This window comes from Doryrhamphus excisus, chromosome 18 (assembly GCF_030265055.1).
Source record: "Doryrhamphus excisus isolate RoL2022-K1 chromosome 18, RoL_Dexc_1.0, whole genome shotgun sequence".
Taxonomy (NCBI): Eukaryota; Metazoa; Chordata; class Actinopteri; order Syngnathiformes; family Syngnathidae; genus Doryrhamphus; species Doryrhamphus excisus.
Window position 1 is genome coordinate 914,870 of NC_080483.1, and position 17,959 is coordinate 932,828.

General features: G+C 40.0%; 1 protein-coding gene across 1 annotated transcript in view; it reads left to right on the forward strand.

The window, feature by feature from the left end:
* Positions 1-239: 239 nt before the first annotated feature.
* The window catches only part of tex264a (testis expressed 264, ER-phagy receptor a), a 76,089-nt gene continuing 58,369 nt past the window's right edge, over positions 240-17,959 (forward strand). Inside the window, exon 1 of the mRNA XM_058055787.1 lies at positions 240-677. Within this exon, the coding sequence (XP_057911770.1) occupies positions 420-677 (258 nt within the window). The 5' untranslated portion in view covers positions 240-419. The remainder of the gene's footprint in view (positions 678-17,959) is intronic.

Genomic DNA, 17,959 nt, shown 5'->3' on the forward strand with positions numbered 1-17,959 from the left:
TTCATAGACTTGGACTGAACCATTATATACAACCACGGTGCAGCTTGTGGTAAATTTGTAACCCGAACGCGACCAAATAAAATATATATGAGCATCGAGGCTCGTTAAAGATTGACGTATATTGTTAGAAATTAACTACGTTAATTCAATTGGATTACCATGCGTATTTATGACGTCGTTGAAGGAAATCTGTGTCGCGACACCCCTTGACGTTGAATCGGAATGGTTTAACCAGGAAGCTGATCCAACTATTGGTAAGCGTAAACAAACTTGTCATTTCTCGGCTCCTGTACGGCAACTGCGACCAGTCGCCAAACTCAACACTTTTCTCCCCGAACCGCTCGTTCTTTTAACCGTCGTATGAACCCGGAAGAGGACGTCTAAAGTCGGACAGATTTCGCCAAAAGCCAAGAAAAAACATGTCTGATTCCATTCTCCTTCTCCTCATTGTCGTCCTCCTGGTGTGTTTGCTGGTGACACTGGTGGGCTTCCTGGTGTATTCCGGCCTGCTGGCGGACGTGGTGATAAAGACCGGGCCGCCCCCGGTTCCAAATGTCACCATTGCTTACAAGTTCAAAGAGGGACCGTACAACGAGAGCGGGGCGGCTTTCGCCGAGCCTTGCAGCATCGGACCCAAGCAGAGAACCATCACTATCTACTACGATGACCCCAAGCAGGTAAGGAAAACACGCAGGCGCACACAACTTCTCACGATAACACGAACCACAAACTGCTAGCCATGCTATTGTTTACAGTGCATGGGTGTCAAACTCAAGGCCCGTGGACCAGATTTGGTCCCTCCATATCGTTTCATGTGGTGTGTTTACAGACCGAATACTTTGTTAATCCCTTTGGGATTCCCTCAGGGATATTGACATTGTTTTTGACAGACAGACAGAAAAAAATATAATTTATGTGGTGTGTGTGTGTGTGTGACAAAAGAATTCAAAATGTAATATATATATATATATATATATATATATATATATATATATATATATATATATTAAAATTATGTTAAAAAGTCTGCAGTTTAATTTTATGTGTCTTTTATTTTTTTAATTTATATACTTTTTAAAGTAAATTATATTATATGTACGTACTGTTTATTTTTAAAGTCAAATAATTTTTTTATAAATGTCTAATTTATTTTTTATATAAAATATATATATATACATACATACATACATGCATATATACATGTATATATACATACACACATACATATGTATATACATACATACATACATATATACATACATACATATACACATATGTATATACATACACATATACATACATACATATGTGTGTGTATATATATATATATATATATATATATATATATATATATACTTTTTTATCAATTACAATAACATTTAATTCTAAATATTCCTATTATTGGAGTGTATACCTAAATAAATAAAAAAAATATGTATGTATGTATGTATGTGTGTATATATATTTTTTATATAAAAAATAAATTAGACATTTATAATTTTTTTTATTTGACTTTAAAAATAAACAGTATGTACATATAATATAATTTACTTTAAAAAGTATATAAATTAAAAAAATAAAAGACACTTAAAATTAAACTGCAGACTTTTTAACATAATTTTAATATATATATATATATATTACATTTTGAATTCTTTTGTTTTAAAATTATATTCAATAAAAGGAAATAAAAAAATATTAAATACTCTTGTTTTATAAAAAATATGTTATTTTTCAAAAACATTTTAAATATATTATTTGTTGTATTTATTTTGTCATCATCATTACTATTTCTTAAACATGAAACATTAAAAATTATTTAAAAAAAATACCAAATACCAAATCATAACAATCAAATGTGTAGCAATAATAATGAGGCGGACATACATTCATTTCCTTTCACAGTTTGACGCCCCTGCACGAGGGAGTGGGTAGGTCAATCCAAATATGAATCATGTAGACACCAAGTGTGGATATGATAATTGTGTGGAATATTTGTGTGTTTTGTTCATTTGGATGTTGGATTGCTGTAATCTAATTGGCCACTAGGTGTCAGTAATTGTTTGGTGAGACAGTCACTGGACCCCATGGGTCCATGTTTACTGTGACACTGCTCGGGCAGGAGTTGAAGTCTTTGTTCATGTCTTACACGACTTATTCACTTTTTGTCTGTCTACTGTACTGGATACTATGAGTATTAAGCCATTTAAAGCCGCAAGGAAGTACGCAGATCAGAAAGTGAGTCTGTGTTCTCGTATTTATGTCTAATAGTGCTTAGTTTTTCTGATTATGTTGACTATTTTGAATAATAGGAGTGTAACGGTTGCTATAGGGGTGTTATTTTGTGTCTGGGGAGCTCTAATGATGGTTAACGGGGTTTATATGTCATAACTATGAACTTTTTCTAGCCTTTTTACCACGTCACTTACCACTTTGCGCCACATCTTGCCAGCACATCAACGGAAAAATACGAAGGCAATGTCCTGCTCATTGAGCCACGTTAAAAAAAAACAAAAACAAAAAGAAATCAATATTCAAACAAAATAATCACAATAAATGTTTTCATTAACAAACATTATAATTACAATAACTAAAATAAAATAAAAATGATATCAATAAAATAATATTTAAATGAAAAACATAGAAATAATTGGATTTTTGGATAATTGGATAATTGGACAAAAGAATCATTAAAAAATTACTTAAACTAAAATAAAAAAACATATACTTCAATGTTAACATAAAATTAATATATCAATAAAATAATCATAAAAACATTGAACTTAAAAAATGCATAAATTAAAGCAAAAATACATCAATATAAAAAATACAAATAAAACGACATTAATAAAATCCTAAAACCAGTAAAGCCATTAAAAAAATTAAACGACAAATGTCTGAAATCACAATTAAAATGCAAACAAATGAAAAGGCCAAAAACATTAAAAAAAAACATAAAAAGTATGTGTGTGTGTGTAATTTAAAATGAAAATTTTTAATGAAATTTGGAGAAATGTGTACAAATAAACAGACTTTTTAAGACAACAGACAAATTTAAGTTGAAATATCTCCCAATCTATCTTCCTGCTGGAAAATGTTGAGTGAATTGAATTGTGGGAGAGCACCCTCTGCTGGATGCAGATAGCGCCATCTCATCACTTTTTTTTTTTTTTTTAAATTGATGTTTCCGTAAAATAAAAATAATATTTACAATTTAATAATAAGAGTAAAATTCTTAATTTGTCACATCAACAGAATAAGTTTGGCCTTTGACAGGAATTGTTTTTGAGAACGGTGAAAGCAGTCAGCTGTTAAATGCCACGTTGCACTGTTGATGATTTTCCACCCTCATGTGCAGCCTGCCCGTCCGGCTGGATGCCTGGCTGGATGCCTGGCTGGATGCCTGGCTGGATGCCTGGTGTGACTCACTGAGACCTTGTTGCCTTTTCAGCCTGCACCGTGCAAACAAAGGGCTGATGCACTTTTCATTAGCTTGTCATTTGTATAAATATTTGGGAATAGTGCTCGGCCAGACCAGATTTTTTTTTTTTTTTTTTGGGGACGGGGGAGTTCTTGCAATGCTAGCTATGCTATGCTATGCTGATCTTTCCTTGGTGTGTGCACGGGGCAGCTGTGTTTGTTGGATGGAAATTCCTGTTGACTTCCCAACTGATAGGAGAGGATCACACACACACACACACACACACACACACACACACACGTTGTGCAACAAGTTATAGGTGTTGGATTGTGTCGTATTTTTGCACTAAACTTTTTTTTTTGTTTTCGGCCATCAGTACATGTTTGTAATATATTTATAATACAGCCTTAGGATTGGTTGGGATGTCACTGTGCCCCCCAACCCCCCCACACATAGGAAACAATGGAAGCAGTAAGAGTCTGTTCCAGGGTCAAAGCGTTGACAGTGTTGATTTTTTTCGGGACATTTTCGGCAACTCCCAACTGTCATACAAGTTGATATTAAATACAGAACTCAGTTTTTATGACCTTTGCCAACCATTTTTATTTTTATGCCCTTGACCAGGGGTGCTCATTAAGTCGATCGCGAGCTACCGGTCGATCGCAGAGGTGGTACTGGTCGATCGTTGGTCGATCGCGGCGTGACATTAAAAAAATATCATCCCAGCATCAATGCCGTCACTTGATTGACATACAGGGCAGCCATTCAGATGACAACTGAATGTTGCCCTTCGGGCGACCAATCAAATCAAACAACGTCTCTAAGTGCAGCAGAACTTACGATGTCAGCCTATCATCCATCCCCGTTACTTGATTGACATACAGGACAACCAGTCAGATGACAACTGAATTTTGACCTTTAGGTCACCGCTCATGCGTAAACAACGATGCAAAGTGCTAAGCTAGTCGGCGAATTGCGAGATTTTAAAGCCCTCGCTAAAGTTTATGGTCACTAAAATGAGTGAAGGAGCTGGACCAAGTAAAAAGGCAAAAACTGGACCAAGTAAAAAGGCAAAAAACATATGACTTCCATACGGATATGGAATATTATACGGATATTATGATACGGATATTATCCATGACTGATAAACATTTGGAAGTGTGCTTGAGGCTGGCTATCAGCAGCTACTGTCCGGACTATGCATCCCTGGCTGGTTCAATTCAGTGCAAGTCATCAAAGTAAACTCAGGTAATTACAAAAAATGTTAATAGTTAATTATGTGTGTTTTGCAATATTGGCTCATTTGGTTATGTAAGGTACATCAACATACATTGTACGTACAAATAATCCTCAATACATTTGAAAATAAATAGATGTTTTGCATTTTTGTAGTGGGTAGATCATTTTGACTCGCTCATTTTAAAAGTAGCTCGCATGCTGAAAAAGTGTGAGCACCCCTGCCCTTGACCAACCACCAGAGGGCAGTGTTGCGGCAGGTTTTGAGGCCTTCAGGCTTCATGTGGTGAATATTCCTCTGCTGGCAACTTTAGGACCACTTAAAGACCACACGGCCAATTAGTGCAGCATCCCGTCATTTGCTAGTGGATGCTCATCCATGCATGGGACTGTTTGCTTCTAATTGCCAGCGGTGATTAAGATGCCTGCCCCGGGGGATGGAGGCGTTCGGGGGGGGGCGGCAAACAAAGCGGAGATCAGACACATTGGAGGGTACTGCTAACAACCCGGGAGCAGAGGTTTCACTCTGTAAACAACACAAGCTCTTGTTGCGGCCGAGGAAGACGAACCGCTCCGGAGGTGGGCTTGTCAAGGGGGCGGGGGCGCTGGGGTGTGGCGCCTGGGTGGGTGCAGGCCGACATTCAGCAGAGATGGACGATCTGTGATTCTTGTCTTTTGGAAATACGGATGAGGACGCTACGACTTAGCTACCTTCTTTCAGCGCTCAGCCAACCTTGCTGTGATTAGAGACGCAAACGGAAGTCGGCTGACCGCCGCCATCCTGCCACCTTGACCAACTGGCACACCAAGTCCAAAACTGGATGACATAACTGTGCTCACTGGTTTGCTACATGGATACATGCAAATGAAACATTTCATACTCAAATAATATTAAGAAAATAAGAGGAACCATTGAAATTAAAAATGGAGAAAATAATATTTTTATTAACGGAAAAATAGGAAGGCAATGTTAGAAAAAATCCCCAAAAAGAAATAAATTTTCAAACAAAAATAGTCATAATAAATGTTTTCATGAACAAACATTATAATTACAATTACAATAACATTATAATTTTCTGTATAGCACCAGAAGAAAAAATATATTAAAATAAAATAAAAATGATATCAATAAAATAATATTTAAATAAAAAACTAAAACTAAAATTTTATATGGAACCAGTACACAACAGAATCACTTAAAAATTACTTAAACTAAAATAAAATAAAAAAACATATAATTCAATTTTAACATTAAATTAATATATCAATAAAATAATCATAAAAACATTGAACTTAAAAAAATGCATAAATTAAAACAAAAATATATCAATATAAAAAAAAATGAATACAAATAAAATGATATTACTAAAATACTAAAACCAGTAAAGCCATTAAAAAAATTAAACGACAAATGTCAGCTGAAATCACAATTAAAATGCAAACAAATGAAAAGGCCAAAAACATAAAATGTATGTGCAATGTAATTTAAAATGAAATTTTTTTAATGAAATTTGGAGGCAGTTACTTAAAAAATAATATAATAATAATAAAATAATGTACAAATAAACTGACTTAAATTTCAGTTTAAATTCCTCCAAAATTACAAATGCAGTGAAAATGTCAATTGTATTTTTAAAAATGTCACATACTTAAATGACAATAAATTACTAATAAAATTTTTATTTTTATTTTTATTTTTATTTTTATTTTTATTTTTATTTTTATTTTTATTTTTATTTTTATTTTTATTTTTATTTTTATTTTTATTTTTATTTTTATTTTTATTTTTATTTTTATTTTTATTATGTCCAATAATCATCACCCATATCAGCATTAAAATGTGATATGGGCTTTCCCCATCATTTTTTTTTTCCACCACAGGAGATGTCATATTACACGTATAGGTATCGGTATCAGTATCGGCTGATACTGGGATTGGAAATGGAGAGTTGGACAATATGGGCATATGGGACATCCCTAATTATGATAAACGTATACAGCATGTATATGTCATCATGTATGTATGTGTATGTTCCATATATATTTGTCCACACATCCAGGCCTGTGTTGTTCTTGCAGAGGAAAGCAAGCTCGGCCACGTCGCCGTGTGGGAGTGGCGTTGAGGGATGACTTGAGGTAGAAATTGCTCCGACTCACCTTGAGAGGGTGGCGGCGCCCGCCAATTCATCAATCGGGAATTTCTGATCAGAGCGGCCAGCGCCTGCTTCACTCCCGCTCCAATTTATTAGCATTTTAGTGAAGACGCCGGCGCGTCTGTCGACGGCGTAAAAGGCTCGGGGGGCCGTAAAACGGGAGATAAACACACGGAGTCCGTGTTATCCCGCATGGCATGCACGCCGCGCTGTGCCGTCGTAAAGCAGCCATGGAATGTTTACGGTGAGCACGCGGCCGTTTACGTCTTGTTTCTCCGCCACGCTTTAGGATTGGCGTTACATCTGTTTTCAACGCAGACATCAGCGCCATTCGTCAGGGAAACAAGACGCCGAAGAATCTCTCTAAATCTTTCACGCCATGTCTCCCACGCCTCGTATAGTTTTTTCGCTCCGGTGCTCGGGGAAATGGACGCCACGCCCTCAAATGAATCACCGTGGAGGAGAGGAGGAAACATTTCACACTCAAATAATATTAGGAAAATAAGAGGAACCATTGAAATAAAAAATGGAGAAAATATTTTTTTTCTACACACTAACAGATCATAACGGAAAAATAGAAAGGCAATGAATGTCCTGCTCATTGAGCCACATAAAAAAAAAAATCAATATTCAAACAAAATAATCATATTAAATGTTTTCACAATTACAATAACATTATAATTTTCTATCACCAGAAGAAAAAATATATTAAAATAAAATAAAAATGATATAAATAAAATAATATTTAAATGAAAAACATAGAAATAATTAGATTTTTATATGGAACCAGTTCACAACAGAATCACTTAAAAATTACTTAAAATAAAATAAAAAAAACATATACTTCAATATTAACATTAAATTAATATATCAATAAAATAATCATAAAAACATTGAACTTAAAAAAATGCATAAATTAAAACAAAAATATATCAATATAAAAAAAAATGAATACAAATAAAATGATATTACTTAAATACTAAAACCAGTAAAGCCATGAAATTTTTTTTTTTTTCCGCTCCGGTGCTCGGGGAAATGGACGCCACGGCCTCAAATGAATCACCGCGGATGACGAGACGTAAACATTAGCGGGGGGAGACCAAGGAGCATCAATTTGTTCGGCTGGGACCGGCGCTCGGCGTTGGTACATCTGGCTCAAGGAGGGCCGCTCTCGGGCCTGCCGGTCCACTGGCTCCGCCCGGGTGCTCGTCGATGTCAGTAATTCTGAAAGCCTTTTGGGATAACTTGCAATGAGTCTCCATAGCCTCGTGTGAAAGAGTGATTGCCCCCTAAAGCTAAGAAGTGGTTGGGTCACCCTTAGCAGCAACAACTGCAATCAAGCCTTTGGGATAACTTGCAATGAGTCTCCACAGCCTCGTGAGAAAGCGTATTTGCCCCCTAAAGCTAAGAAGTGGTTGGGTCACCCTTAGCAGCAACAACTGCAATCAAGCCTTGGGATAACTTGCAATGAGTCTCCATAGCCTTGTGTGAAAGAGTGGTTGCCCCCTAAAGCTTAGAAGTGGTTGGGTCACCCTTAGCAGCAACAACTGCAATCAAGCCTTTGGGATAACTTGCAATGAGTCTCCACAGCCTCGTGAGAAAGCGTATTTGCCCCCTAAAGCTAAGAAGTGGTTGGGTCACCCTTAGCAGCAACAACTGCAATCAAGCCTTTGGGATAACTTGCAATGAGTCTCCACAGCCTCGTGAGAAAGCGTATTTGCCCTCTAAAGCTAAGAAGTGGTTGGGTCACCCTTAGCAGCAACAACTGCAATCAAGCCTTTGGGATAACTTGCAATGAGTCTCCATAGCCTTGTGTGAAAGAGTGGTTGCCCCCTAAAGCTTAGAAGTGGTTGGGTCACCCTTAGCAGCAACAACTGCAATCAAGCCTTGGGATAACTTGCAATGAGTCTCCATAGCCTTGTGTGAAAGAGTGATTGCCCCCTAAAGCTAAGAAGTGGTTGGGTCACCCTTAGCAGCAACAACTGCAATCAAGCCTTTGGGATAACTTGCAATGAGTCTCCATAGCCTTGTGTGAAAGAGTGATTGCCCCCTAAAGCTAAGAAGTGGTTGGGTCACCCTTAGCAGCAACAACTGCAATCAAGCCTTTGGGATAACTTGCAATGAGTCTCCACAGCCTCGTGAGAAAGCGTATTTGCCCCCTAAAGCTAAGAAGTGGTTGGGTCACCCTTAGCAGCAACAACTGCAATCAAGCCTTTGGGATAACTTGCAATGAGTCTCCATAGCCTTGTGTGAAAGAGTGATTGCCCCCTAAAGCTAAGAAGTGGTTGGGTCACCCTTAGCAGCAACAACTGCAATCAAGCCTTTGGGATAACTTGCAATGAGTCTCCACAGCCTCGTGAGAAAGCGTATTTGCCCCCTAAAGCTAAGAAGTGGTTGGGTCACCCTTAGCAGCAACAACTGCAATCAAGCCTTGGGATAACTTGCAATGAGTCTCCATAGCCTTGTGTGAAAGAGTGGTTGCCCCCTAAAGCTTAGAAGTGGTTGGGTCACCCTTAGCAGCAACAACTGCAATCAAGCCTTTGGGATAACTTGCAATGAGTCTCCATAGCCTTGTGTGAAAGAGTGGTTGCCCCCTAAAGCTTAGAAGTGGTTGGGTCACCCTTAGCAGCAACAACTGCAATCAAGCCTTGGGATAACTTGCAATGAGTCTCCATAGCCTTGTGTGAAAGAGTGGTTGCCCCCTAAAGCTTAGAAGTGGTTGGGTCACCCTTAGCAGCAACAACTGCAATCAAGCCTTTGGGATAACTTGCAATGAGTCTCCATAGCCTTGTGTGAAAGAGTGATTGCCCCCTAAAGCTAAGAAGTGGTTGGGTCACCCTTAGCAGCAACAACTGCAATCAAGCCTTTGGGATAACTTGCAATGAGTCTCCATAGCCTTGTGTGAAAGAGTGGTTGCCCCCTAAAGCTTAGAAGTGGTTGGGTCACCCTTAGCAGCAACAACTGCAATCAAGCCTTTGGGATAACTTGCAATGAGTCTCCATAGCCTTGTGTGAAAGAGTGATTGCCCCCTAAAGCTAAGAAGTGGTTGGGTCACCCTTAGCAGCAACAACTGCAATCAAGCCTTTGGGATAACTTGCAATGAGTCTCCATAGCCTTGTGTGAAAGAGTGGTTGCCCCCTAAAGCTTAGAAGTGGTTGGGTCACCCTTAGCAGCAACAACTGCAATCAAGCCTTGGGATAACTTGCAATGAGTCTCCACAGCCTCGTGAGAAAGCGTATTTGCCCCCTAAAGCTAAGAAGTGGTTGGGTCACCCTTAGCAGCAACAACTGCAATCAAGCCTTGGGATAACTTGCAATGAGTCTCCATAGCCTTGTGTGAAAGAGTGGTTGCCCCCTAAAGCTTAGAAGTGGTTGGGTCACCCTTAGCAGCAACAACTGCAATCAAGCCTTTGGGATAACTTGCAATGAGTCTCCATAGCCTTGTGTGAAAGAGTGGTTGCCCCCTAAAGCTTAGAAGTGGTTGGGTCACCCTTAGCAGCAACAACTGCAATCAAGCTCGTCGATATCAGTAATTGTGCACGCCACGACCCCCAGGATGTACGGAGGTGTAATTACCACCCGGGCCCGAGTGCTGCCTCAAGGGAAGAGGCATGGACAGGAAGGAGAGGCCACCCCAGACCCTAGCGCCCCATCGCCCAGGTGGACTTGATACATTCTTGCATTGATTTGTCATGCCTGACCATCATGTGGAAATCAATGGAGCATCGAGCTCGGCTGTAAAGCAAAGGATGTCTCATGATGTCATCATGATGTCTCTTCAATGGCGCCATCCACGCTGCAAAAAATGTCTAAAATGTGGCTTTTCTTTATTTAGGCCACAGCACATTGTAAAACATCATTTCACACCAATAATAACAACAACAATTTTGAAATTTTGAATTTAAGTCAAACTACATTTTTAAGTCATTTTTATTTATTTATCATATTTTTTACACATATTAAATTTGTTCTTTTCAATTTTACTAGTCATTTTAATTTTTCATTTTTTTTTTAAATTTGTCATTTTTAGGGCTGCACGGCGGTCGAGTGGTTAGCGCGCACACCTCACAGCTAGGAGACCCGTGTTCAATACCACCCTAGGCCATCTCTGTGTGGAGTTTGCATGTTCTCCTCGTACTTGAGTACCATCTAGAGCAGGGGTCTCAAACTCAATTTACTTGGGGGCCACCGGAGCTAGGGTCTGGGTGAGACTGGACCGCATCAGGTTTTCCAAAAAAAAAAAAAAAAACGCATTTATTAAAAACAAATTTTTTTTAAAAAACTTCGCTTTTCTACGAGAAAAGCTCTGATAAAACATTCCACTGTTCTCAAATATCTTACTTTTTATTTTTCTACACAAAATAAGATGAAAAATAAATAAACAAATCAAGAATAAAGAAAATCAATCAATCAGTAATAAATAAATATAATAATAATAATAAAAAGTTAAGAAAGCACATATAGTTGGTGGGTAGACAAATGATTTTTTTCATATTAAAATGAACAAAGCATTATTAGAGCCCTGTAGACATGACAAAACACGACTATAGTCACATTTATACTCTTTTTATTTACAACATATTGCGCAACTGCAGGGTCTTGAGACACATGCTAACTCGCAAACTAGAGAGCTAGCCACCTAAACGGTAGCCTTCAAGTTATTTCCTTTCAACTTAAATAGCCAAAAACTTACCACTTCCACACGGATAGGGAGGATAACTATTAACAGTTATTTAACCTTTAACATGAACATGAATCAAACGTAATCATTTTTTCTGGGTACATGATACCATACAGCATCCATATCAAACTAACATTAAACTTTCATATCACGGGGGGAGTCCTGCGAGTCACATTTGGCCCGCGGGCCGTGTGTTTGAGACCCATGATCTAAATGACAATGCGCAAACGACAAGCAAAGTATGTGATGGTGTAGCACACGGCACACACAGCTAGCAAGTAGAGCACTCACGAGCACGTAGCGCCCCGCCTCTCCCCACTGGGACAAAGAGACCGAATGACAGGAGGGTTCGCTCTCTCCGTTCTTTCCGCCATTGAACCAACACGCGTGTGTTTTCCACACGGTGTGAGGAAAACACACATGTACATGTCATTTTGATTTATTGTCATTATTAATTGATTGATTGATTGATTTTCGGGGCACGTCTAATAGAAGCATGTACAAATTGAACAGCAAGGGCTCCAGTACAGAACCCTGAGGTACTCCGAGGCTATGTAGCGCTGGCGGTTATTCACACGCACATCTGTTAGATTGTTGGAAGCAATCCAGTCATCTATCCGGAGCTTGTCGAGCCGCTCACTATGACGTGTAAAAGTGAGATTGTTAGCCGCATGATGCTAATTTTTGTTGGTCGGTAGCATGGTGACGGTCAGCTTCCGGTCCTGCACACGCAACCTGCTACCACGCCAACCGCAACAAAGGGGGCAGCGCTCTAAACAATTCCCCCGCCATCGAGTGCTGATCGCCAGGAGGGAAGAGATGCAGGCCCAAGAGCAGACAAGATGAAGAGAGTAAATCCTCATTACGTGTCTGCTAATAAAGAATTACCGATGTCAGCCGTACCTTTTTATTGTTTGAGAGCCTTCATCCATCAGAATGGCCCTCGTAGCCTCGGGCAAAGAATTGCTTTTGAAATGACTTTTTCTCCCAACAGACCCTCGGAGACATTGCTTAGGGGAATCAGGTAGAGGCCGGAATGGCGCCATGTGAGGGTAAGCCATCTTAGAAGCTGACGGGTCATGCTAAACTTAGCCTGTCGTCTGGCTTTAATGAGATGGCTTAGCGGTGGGAAATATATGCAGGATGATCGCGCCGATGTAGAGAATGTTGCTGATGTGTGGAGTTCACAAACTGCTGTCGTCTAAATTGGTTTTCTGGAGCGTGGTGGAGAAACATCATGACATGGTCCCATTACTAAGGTGGTCTGCTCCAGCATCTCATGTACAGTGATGCGTACGTAAATGTCAAGTGTCGCTGATTCCTGTTTTTGCACATTTGTCACACTTTAATGTTTCAGATCATGAAACAAATGTAAATATTAGTCGATGACAACACGGCTAAACACATAGCCTTGTATGCTAAAGCTAAGAAGTGGTTGGGTCACCCTGAGCAGCAACAACTGCAATCAAGACTTTGGCATAACTTGCAATGAGTCTCCATAGCCTCGTGTGAAAGCGTGATTGCCCCCTAAAGCTAAGAAGTGGTTGGGTCACCCTTAGCAGCAACAACTGCAATCAAGCCTTTGGGATAACTTGCAATGAGTCTCCATAGCCTTGTGTGAAAGCGTGATTGACCCCTAAAGCTAAGAAGTGGTTGGGTCACCCTTCGCAGCAACAACTGCAATCAAGCCTATGGGATAACTTACAATGAGTCTCCATAGCCTTGTGAAAGAGTGATTGCCCCCTAAAGCTAAGAAGTGGTTGGGTCACCCTTAGCAGCAACAACTGCAATCAAGCCTTTGGGATAACTTGCAATGAGTCTCCATAGCCTTGTGTGAAAGAGTGGTTGCCCCCTAAAGCTTAGAAGTGGTTGGGTCACCCTTAGCAGCAACAACTGCAATCAAGCCTTTTGGGATAACTTGCAATGAGTCTCCATAGCCTCGTGTGAAAGAGTGATTGCCGCCTAAAGCTAAGAAGTGGTTGGGTCACCCTTAGCAGCAACAACTGCAATCAAGCCTTTGGGATAACTTGCAATGAGTCACCATAGCCCCGTGTGAAAGCGTGATTGCCCCCTAAAGCTAAGAAGTGGTTGGGTCACCCTTAGCAGCAACAACTGCAATCAAGCCTTTGGGACGACTTGCAATGAGTTTCCATAGCCTCGTGTGAAAGCGTGATTGCCCCCTAAAGCTAAGAAGTGGTTGGGTCACCCTTAGCGGGCAACAACTGCAATCAAGCCTTTGGGATAACTTGCAATGAGTCTCCATAACCTCGTGTGAAAGAGTGATTGCCCCCTAAAGCTAAGAAGTGGTTGGGTCACCCTTAGCAGCAACAACTGCAATCAAGCCTTTGGGATAACTTGCAATGAATCTCCATAGCCTCGTGTGAAAGAGTGATTGCCCCCTAAAGCTAAGAAGTGGTTGGGTCACTCTTAGCAGCAACAACTGCAATCAAGCCTTTGGGATAACTTGCAATGAGTCTCCATAGCCTCGTGTGAAAGCGTGATTGCCCCCTAAAGCTAAGAAGTGGTTGGGTCACCCTTAGCAGCAACAACTGCAATCAAGACGTTGGGATAACTTGCAATGAGTCTCCATAGCCTCGTGTGAAAGAGTGATTGCCCCCTAAAGCTGAGAAGTGGTTGGGTCACCCTTAGCAGCAACAACTGCAATCAAGCCTTTGGGACAACTTGCAATGAGTTCCCATAGCCTCGTGTGAAAGCGTGATTGCCCCCTAAAGCTAAGAAGTGGTTGGGTCACCCTTAGCAACAACTGCAATCAAGCCTTTGGGATAACTTGCAATGAGTCTCCATAGCCTCGTATGAAAGAGTGATTGCCCCCTAAAGCTTCAAAGTGCTTGGGTCACCCTTAGCAGCAACAACTGCAATCAAGCCTTTGGGACAACTTGCAATGAGTCTCCATAGCCTCGTGTGAAAGCGTGATTGCCCCCTAAAGCTAAGAAGTGGTTGGGTCACCCTTAGCAGCAACAACTGCAATCAAGCCTTTGGGATAACTTGCAATGAGTCTCCATAGCCTCGTGTGAAAGAGTGATTGCCCCCTAAAGCTAAGAAGTGGTTGGGTCACCCTTAGCAGCAACAACTGCAATCAAGCCTTTGGGATAACTTGCAATGAGTCTCCATAGCCTCGTGTGAAAGAGTGATTGCCCCCTAAAGCTAAGAAGTGAGTGGGTCACCCTTAGCAGCAACAACTGCAATCAAGACGTTGGGATAACTTGCAATGAGTCTCCATAGCCTTGTGTGAAAGAGTGATTGCCCCCTAAAGCTAAGAAGTGCTTGGGTCACCCTTAGCAGCAACAACTGCAATCAAGCCTTTGGAATAACTTGCAATGAGTCTCCATAGCCTCGTGTGAAAGAGTGATTGCCCCCTAAAGCTAAGAAGTGCTTCGGTCACCCTTAGCAGCAACAACTGCAATCAAGCCTTTGGAATAACTTGCAATGAGTCTCCATAGCCTCGTGTGAAAGAGTGATTGCCCCCTAAAGCTAAGAAGTGCTTCGGTCACCCTTAGCAGCAACAACTGCAATCAAGCCTTTGGGATAACTTGCAATGAGTCAAAGTTCTGCTAACTTCCCATCAGTCAGCTACAGACATCGGATGTACAGAGTTCTGCGTCAGAGGCTAACCTAGCATGATGTTGCTGTTAAAATGTGAGTGTAATGTTAGCCCTTTAGCATCACATCGCTACACTAGCCTTGTCTGTGTCCTCCTTAATGTTAATAATTATACGTGATATATGACATCTATTTCGTTGGAAATGCGTCGAGTGTATAGAATGTCAAAAGTGGCTAAAGTGGACGTCTTGGAGGAGGACACTCCGGGACAAACGCAGGTCATTAGCATTAAAGCTACAGACACTCAGAAAGTCTACATTTGCAGAAGCAAGGCTAGATTTTGGACACCATTGTGGCACCTTTGAGACGTATTTAAAATTGGAGAAAAATCCTATAATATGCGACCTTCAAGAGCTTGTTTTTTGAGCACCATGTTGGCCTTTATATCAGACGTACCATGGCTGATATATTCCGGTCTGACAATGCAGACAGCCCTTGATAGAGTGAGGATATGTCACGCTGTCTTCACGCCGTCTCCAATGAATAATTGACCATCAAAAGCAGGTGAAGAAGGCTGTAGAACATGCTGGGGGCTCTCTGCCAGGTGACGCTATAAACGCCAACATCCGTGTTGATAAGACGCATCCGACACACTCGGAGGCAGCGAGTGGAATTATTGTGATCAAATGCGACTTCACTGTATGTAGAGTATACTCAAAGTGCAATAGCAGCACAAATGACACGTACAGGAAGAGAAGGTTGTGGCGTTGAGATGTGATAATTATGCGGAGATGCCAGGAACGTGTGGATGAGTGATGGCGGCTCCCATCTGTGCCCCCTCAGCGCCAACCCTCCGCTGAGAGACTCCGTCACCGAGCAGCAACCAGCATTTTGATCTATTATTTTTGGTAAGGGTGGCCTCTATCTGAGAGATTATCTCCTAATTTGAAGCTGATCCATATTTCAACCACGTCTGCGCCAGTGTGATGTTTATCTGCAATTGATGATCGTGCAGCTCGACGCTTGCTTATTTACTGCCTGGGTTGGTTTTATACTCCGTGTCATTTTCATCTTTCTTCTTGGCTTGCCACAACATTTCGTTAGCACGTACGCTGGTGCCTCGGTTAGCATCGTTCAGTTTTTCCAGAACGGATGGTCTGACTCAAACCAAAACCGACTCTAACCAAAGCAATTTTTCCTCATCGGATATAATGTAAATCCAATTCTTCCCTTCTAGACACCCCAAAATTTAAACACAAAACACATTTCCTAGACAATAATTCTAATTTGACATGCAGAAAGTGCTGCAAAATAATTACAAATAACAACTGAATGGACAACTGAACATTTAATGTCGCGTTCACATACCCACAAATTGTATTCTGCTGTACATCATTAATCCGTTCCAGACGGTCTCACTCAAACCAAAACGAACTCTAACCAAGGCAATTTCACCTCATTGGAAATCCAATTCATCTCTTCCAGACACGCAAAACTGTAAACACAAAACACATTTTCTAGACAATAATTCAAATTTGACATGCAGAAAGTGCTGCAAAAATAATTACAAATAACAACTGAATGGACAACTGAACATTTAACGTTGCGTTTACCTCGTTTTGTTGGGAAAAAAACAACCCACAAGACCACCATTATACAAAAATAACACAAAATAACCAGAGTATTCTGCTGTACCTCAGTTGATGTCATTAATCCGTTCAAGAAGGCTTGACTCAAACCAAAACAAACTCTAACCAAAACATTTTTTCCTCATCGGATATAATGTAAATCCAATTCTTCCCTTCTAGACACCCAAAAATTTAAACACAAAACACATTTTCTAGACAATAATTCTAATTTGACATGCAGAAAGTGCTGCAAAAATAATTACAAATAACAACTGAATGGACAACTGAACATTTAACATCGCAGTTTACCTCGTTTTGTTGGGAAAAAAACAACCCACAAGACCACCATAATACAAAAATAACACAAAATAACCAAAGTATTCTGCTGTACCTCAGTTGACGTCATTAATCCGTTCCAGAAGGCCTGACTCAAACCAAAACCGACTCTAACCAAAACAATTTTTCCTCATCGGATATAATGTAAATCCAATTCTTCCCTTCTAGACACCCAAAAATGTAAACACAAATCACATTTTCTAGACAATAATTCTAATTTGACATGCAGAAAGTGCTGCAAAAATATTTATTTTGCTGTACCTCAGTTGACATCATGAATCCGTTCCAGAAGGCCTGACTCAAACCAAAACGAACTCTAACCAAGGCAATTTTACCTCATTGGAAATCCAATTCATCCCTTCCAGACATGCAAAACCGTAAACACAAAAGACATTTTCTAGACAATAATTCAAATTTGACATGCAGAAAGTGCTGCAAAAATAATTACAAATAACAACTGAATGGACAACTGAACATTTAACGTCACGTTTACCTCGTTTTGTTGGGAAAAAACAACCCACAAGACCACTATAATATAAAAATAACACAAAATAACCAGAGTATTCTGCTGTACCTCAGTTGATGTCATTAATCCGTTCCTGAAGGCCTGACTCAAACCAAAACGAACTCTAACCAAGGCAATTTTTCCTCATCGGATATAATGTAAATCCAATTCATCCCTTCTCGACACCCAAAAATTTACACACAAAACACATTTTCTAGACAATAATTCTAATTTGACATGCAGAAAGTGCTGCAAAAATATTTATTTTGCTGTACCTCAGTTGACATCATTAATCCGTTCCAGAAGGCCTGACTCAAACCAAAACAAACTCTAACCAAGGCAATTTTACCTCATTGGAAATCCAATTCATTCCTTCCAGACACGCAAAACTGTAAACACAAAACACATTTTCTAGACAATAATTCAAATTTGACATGCA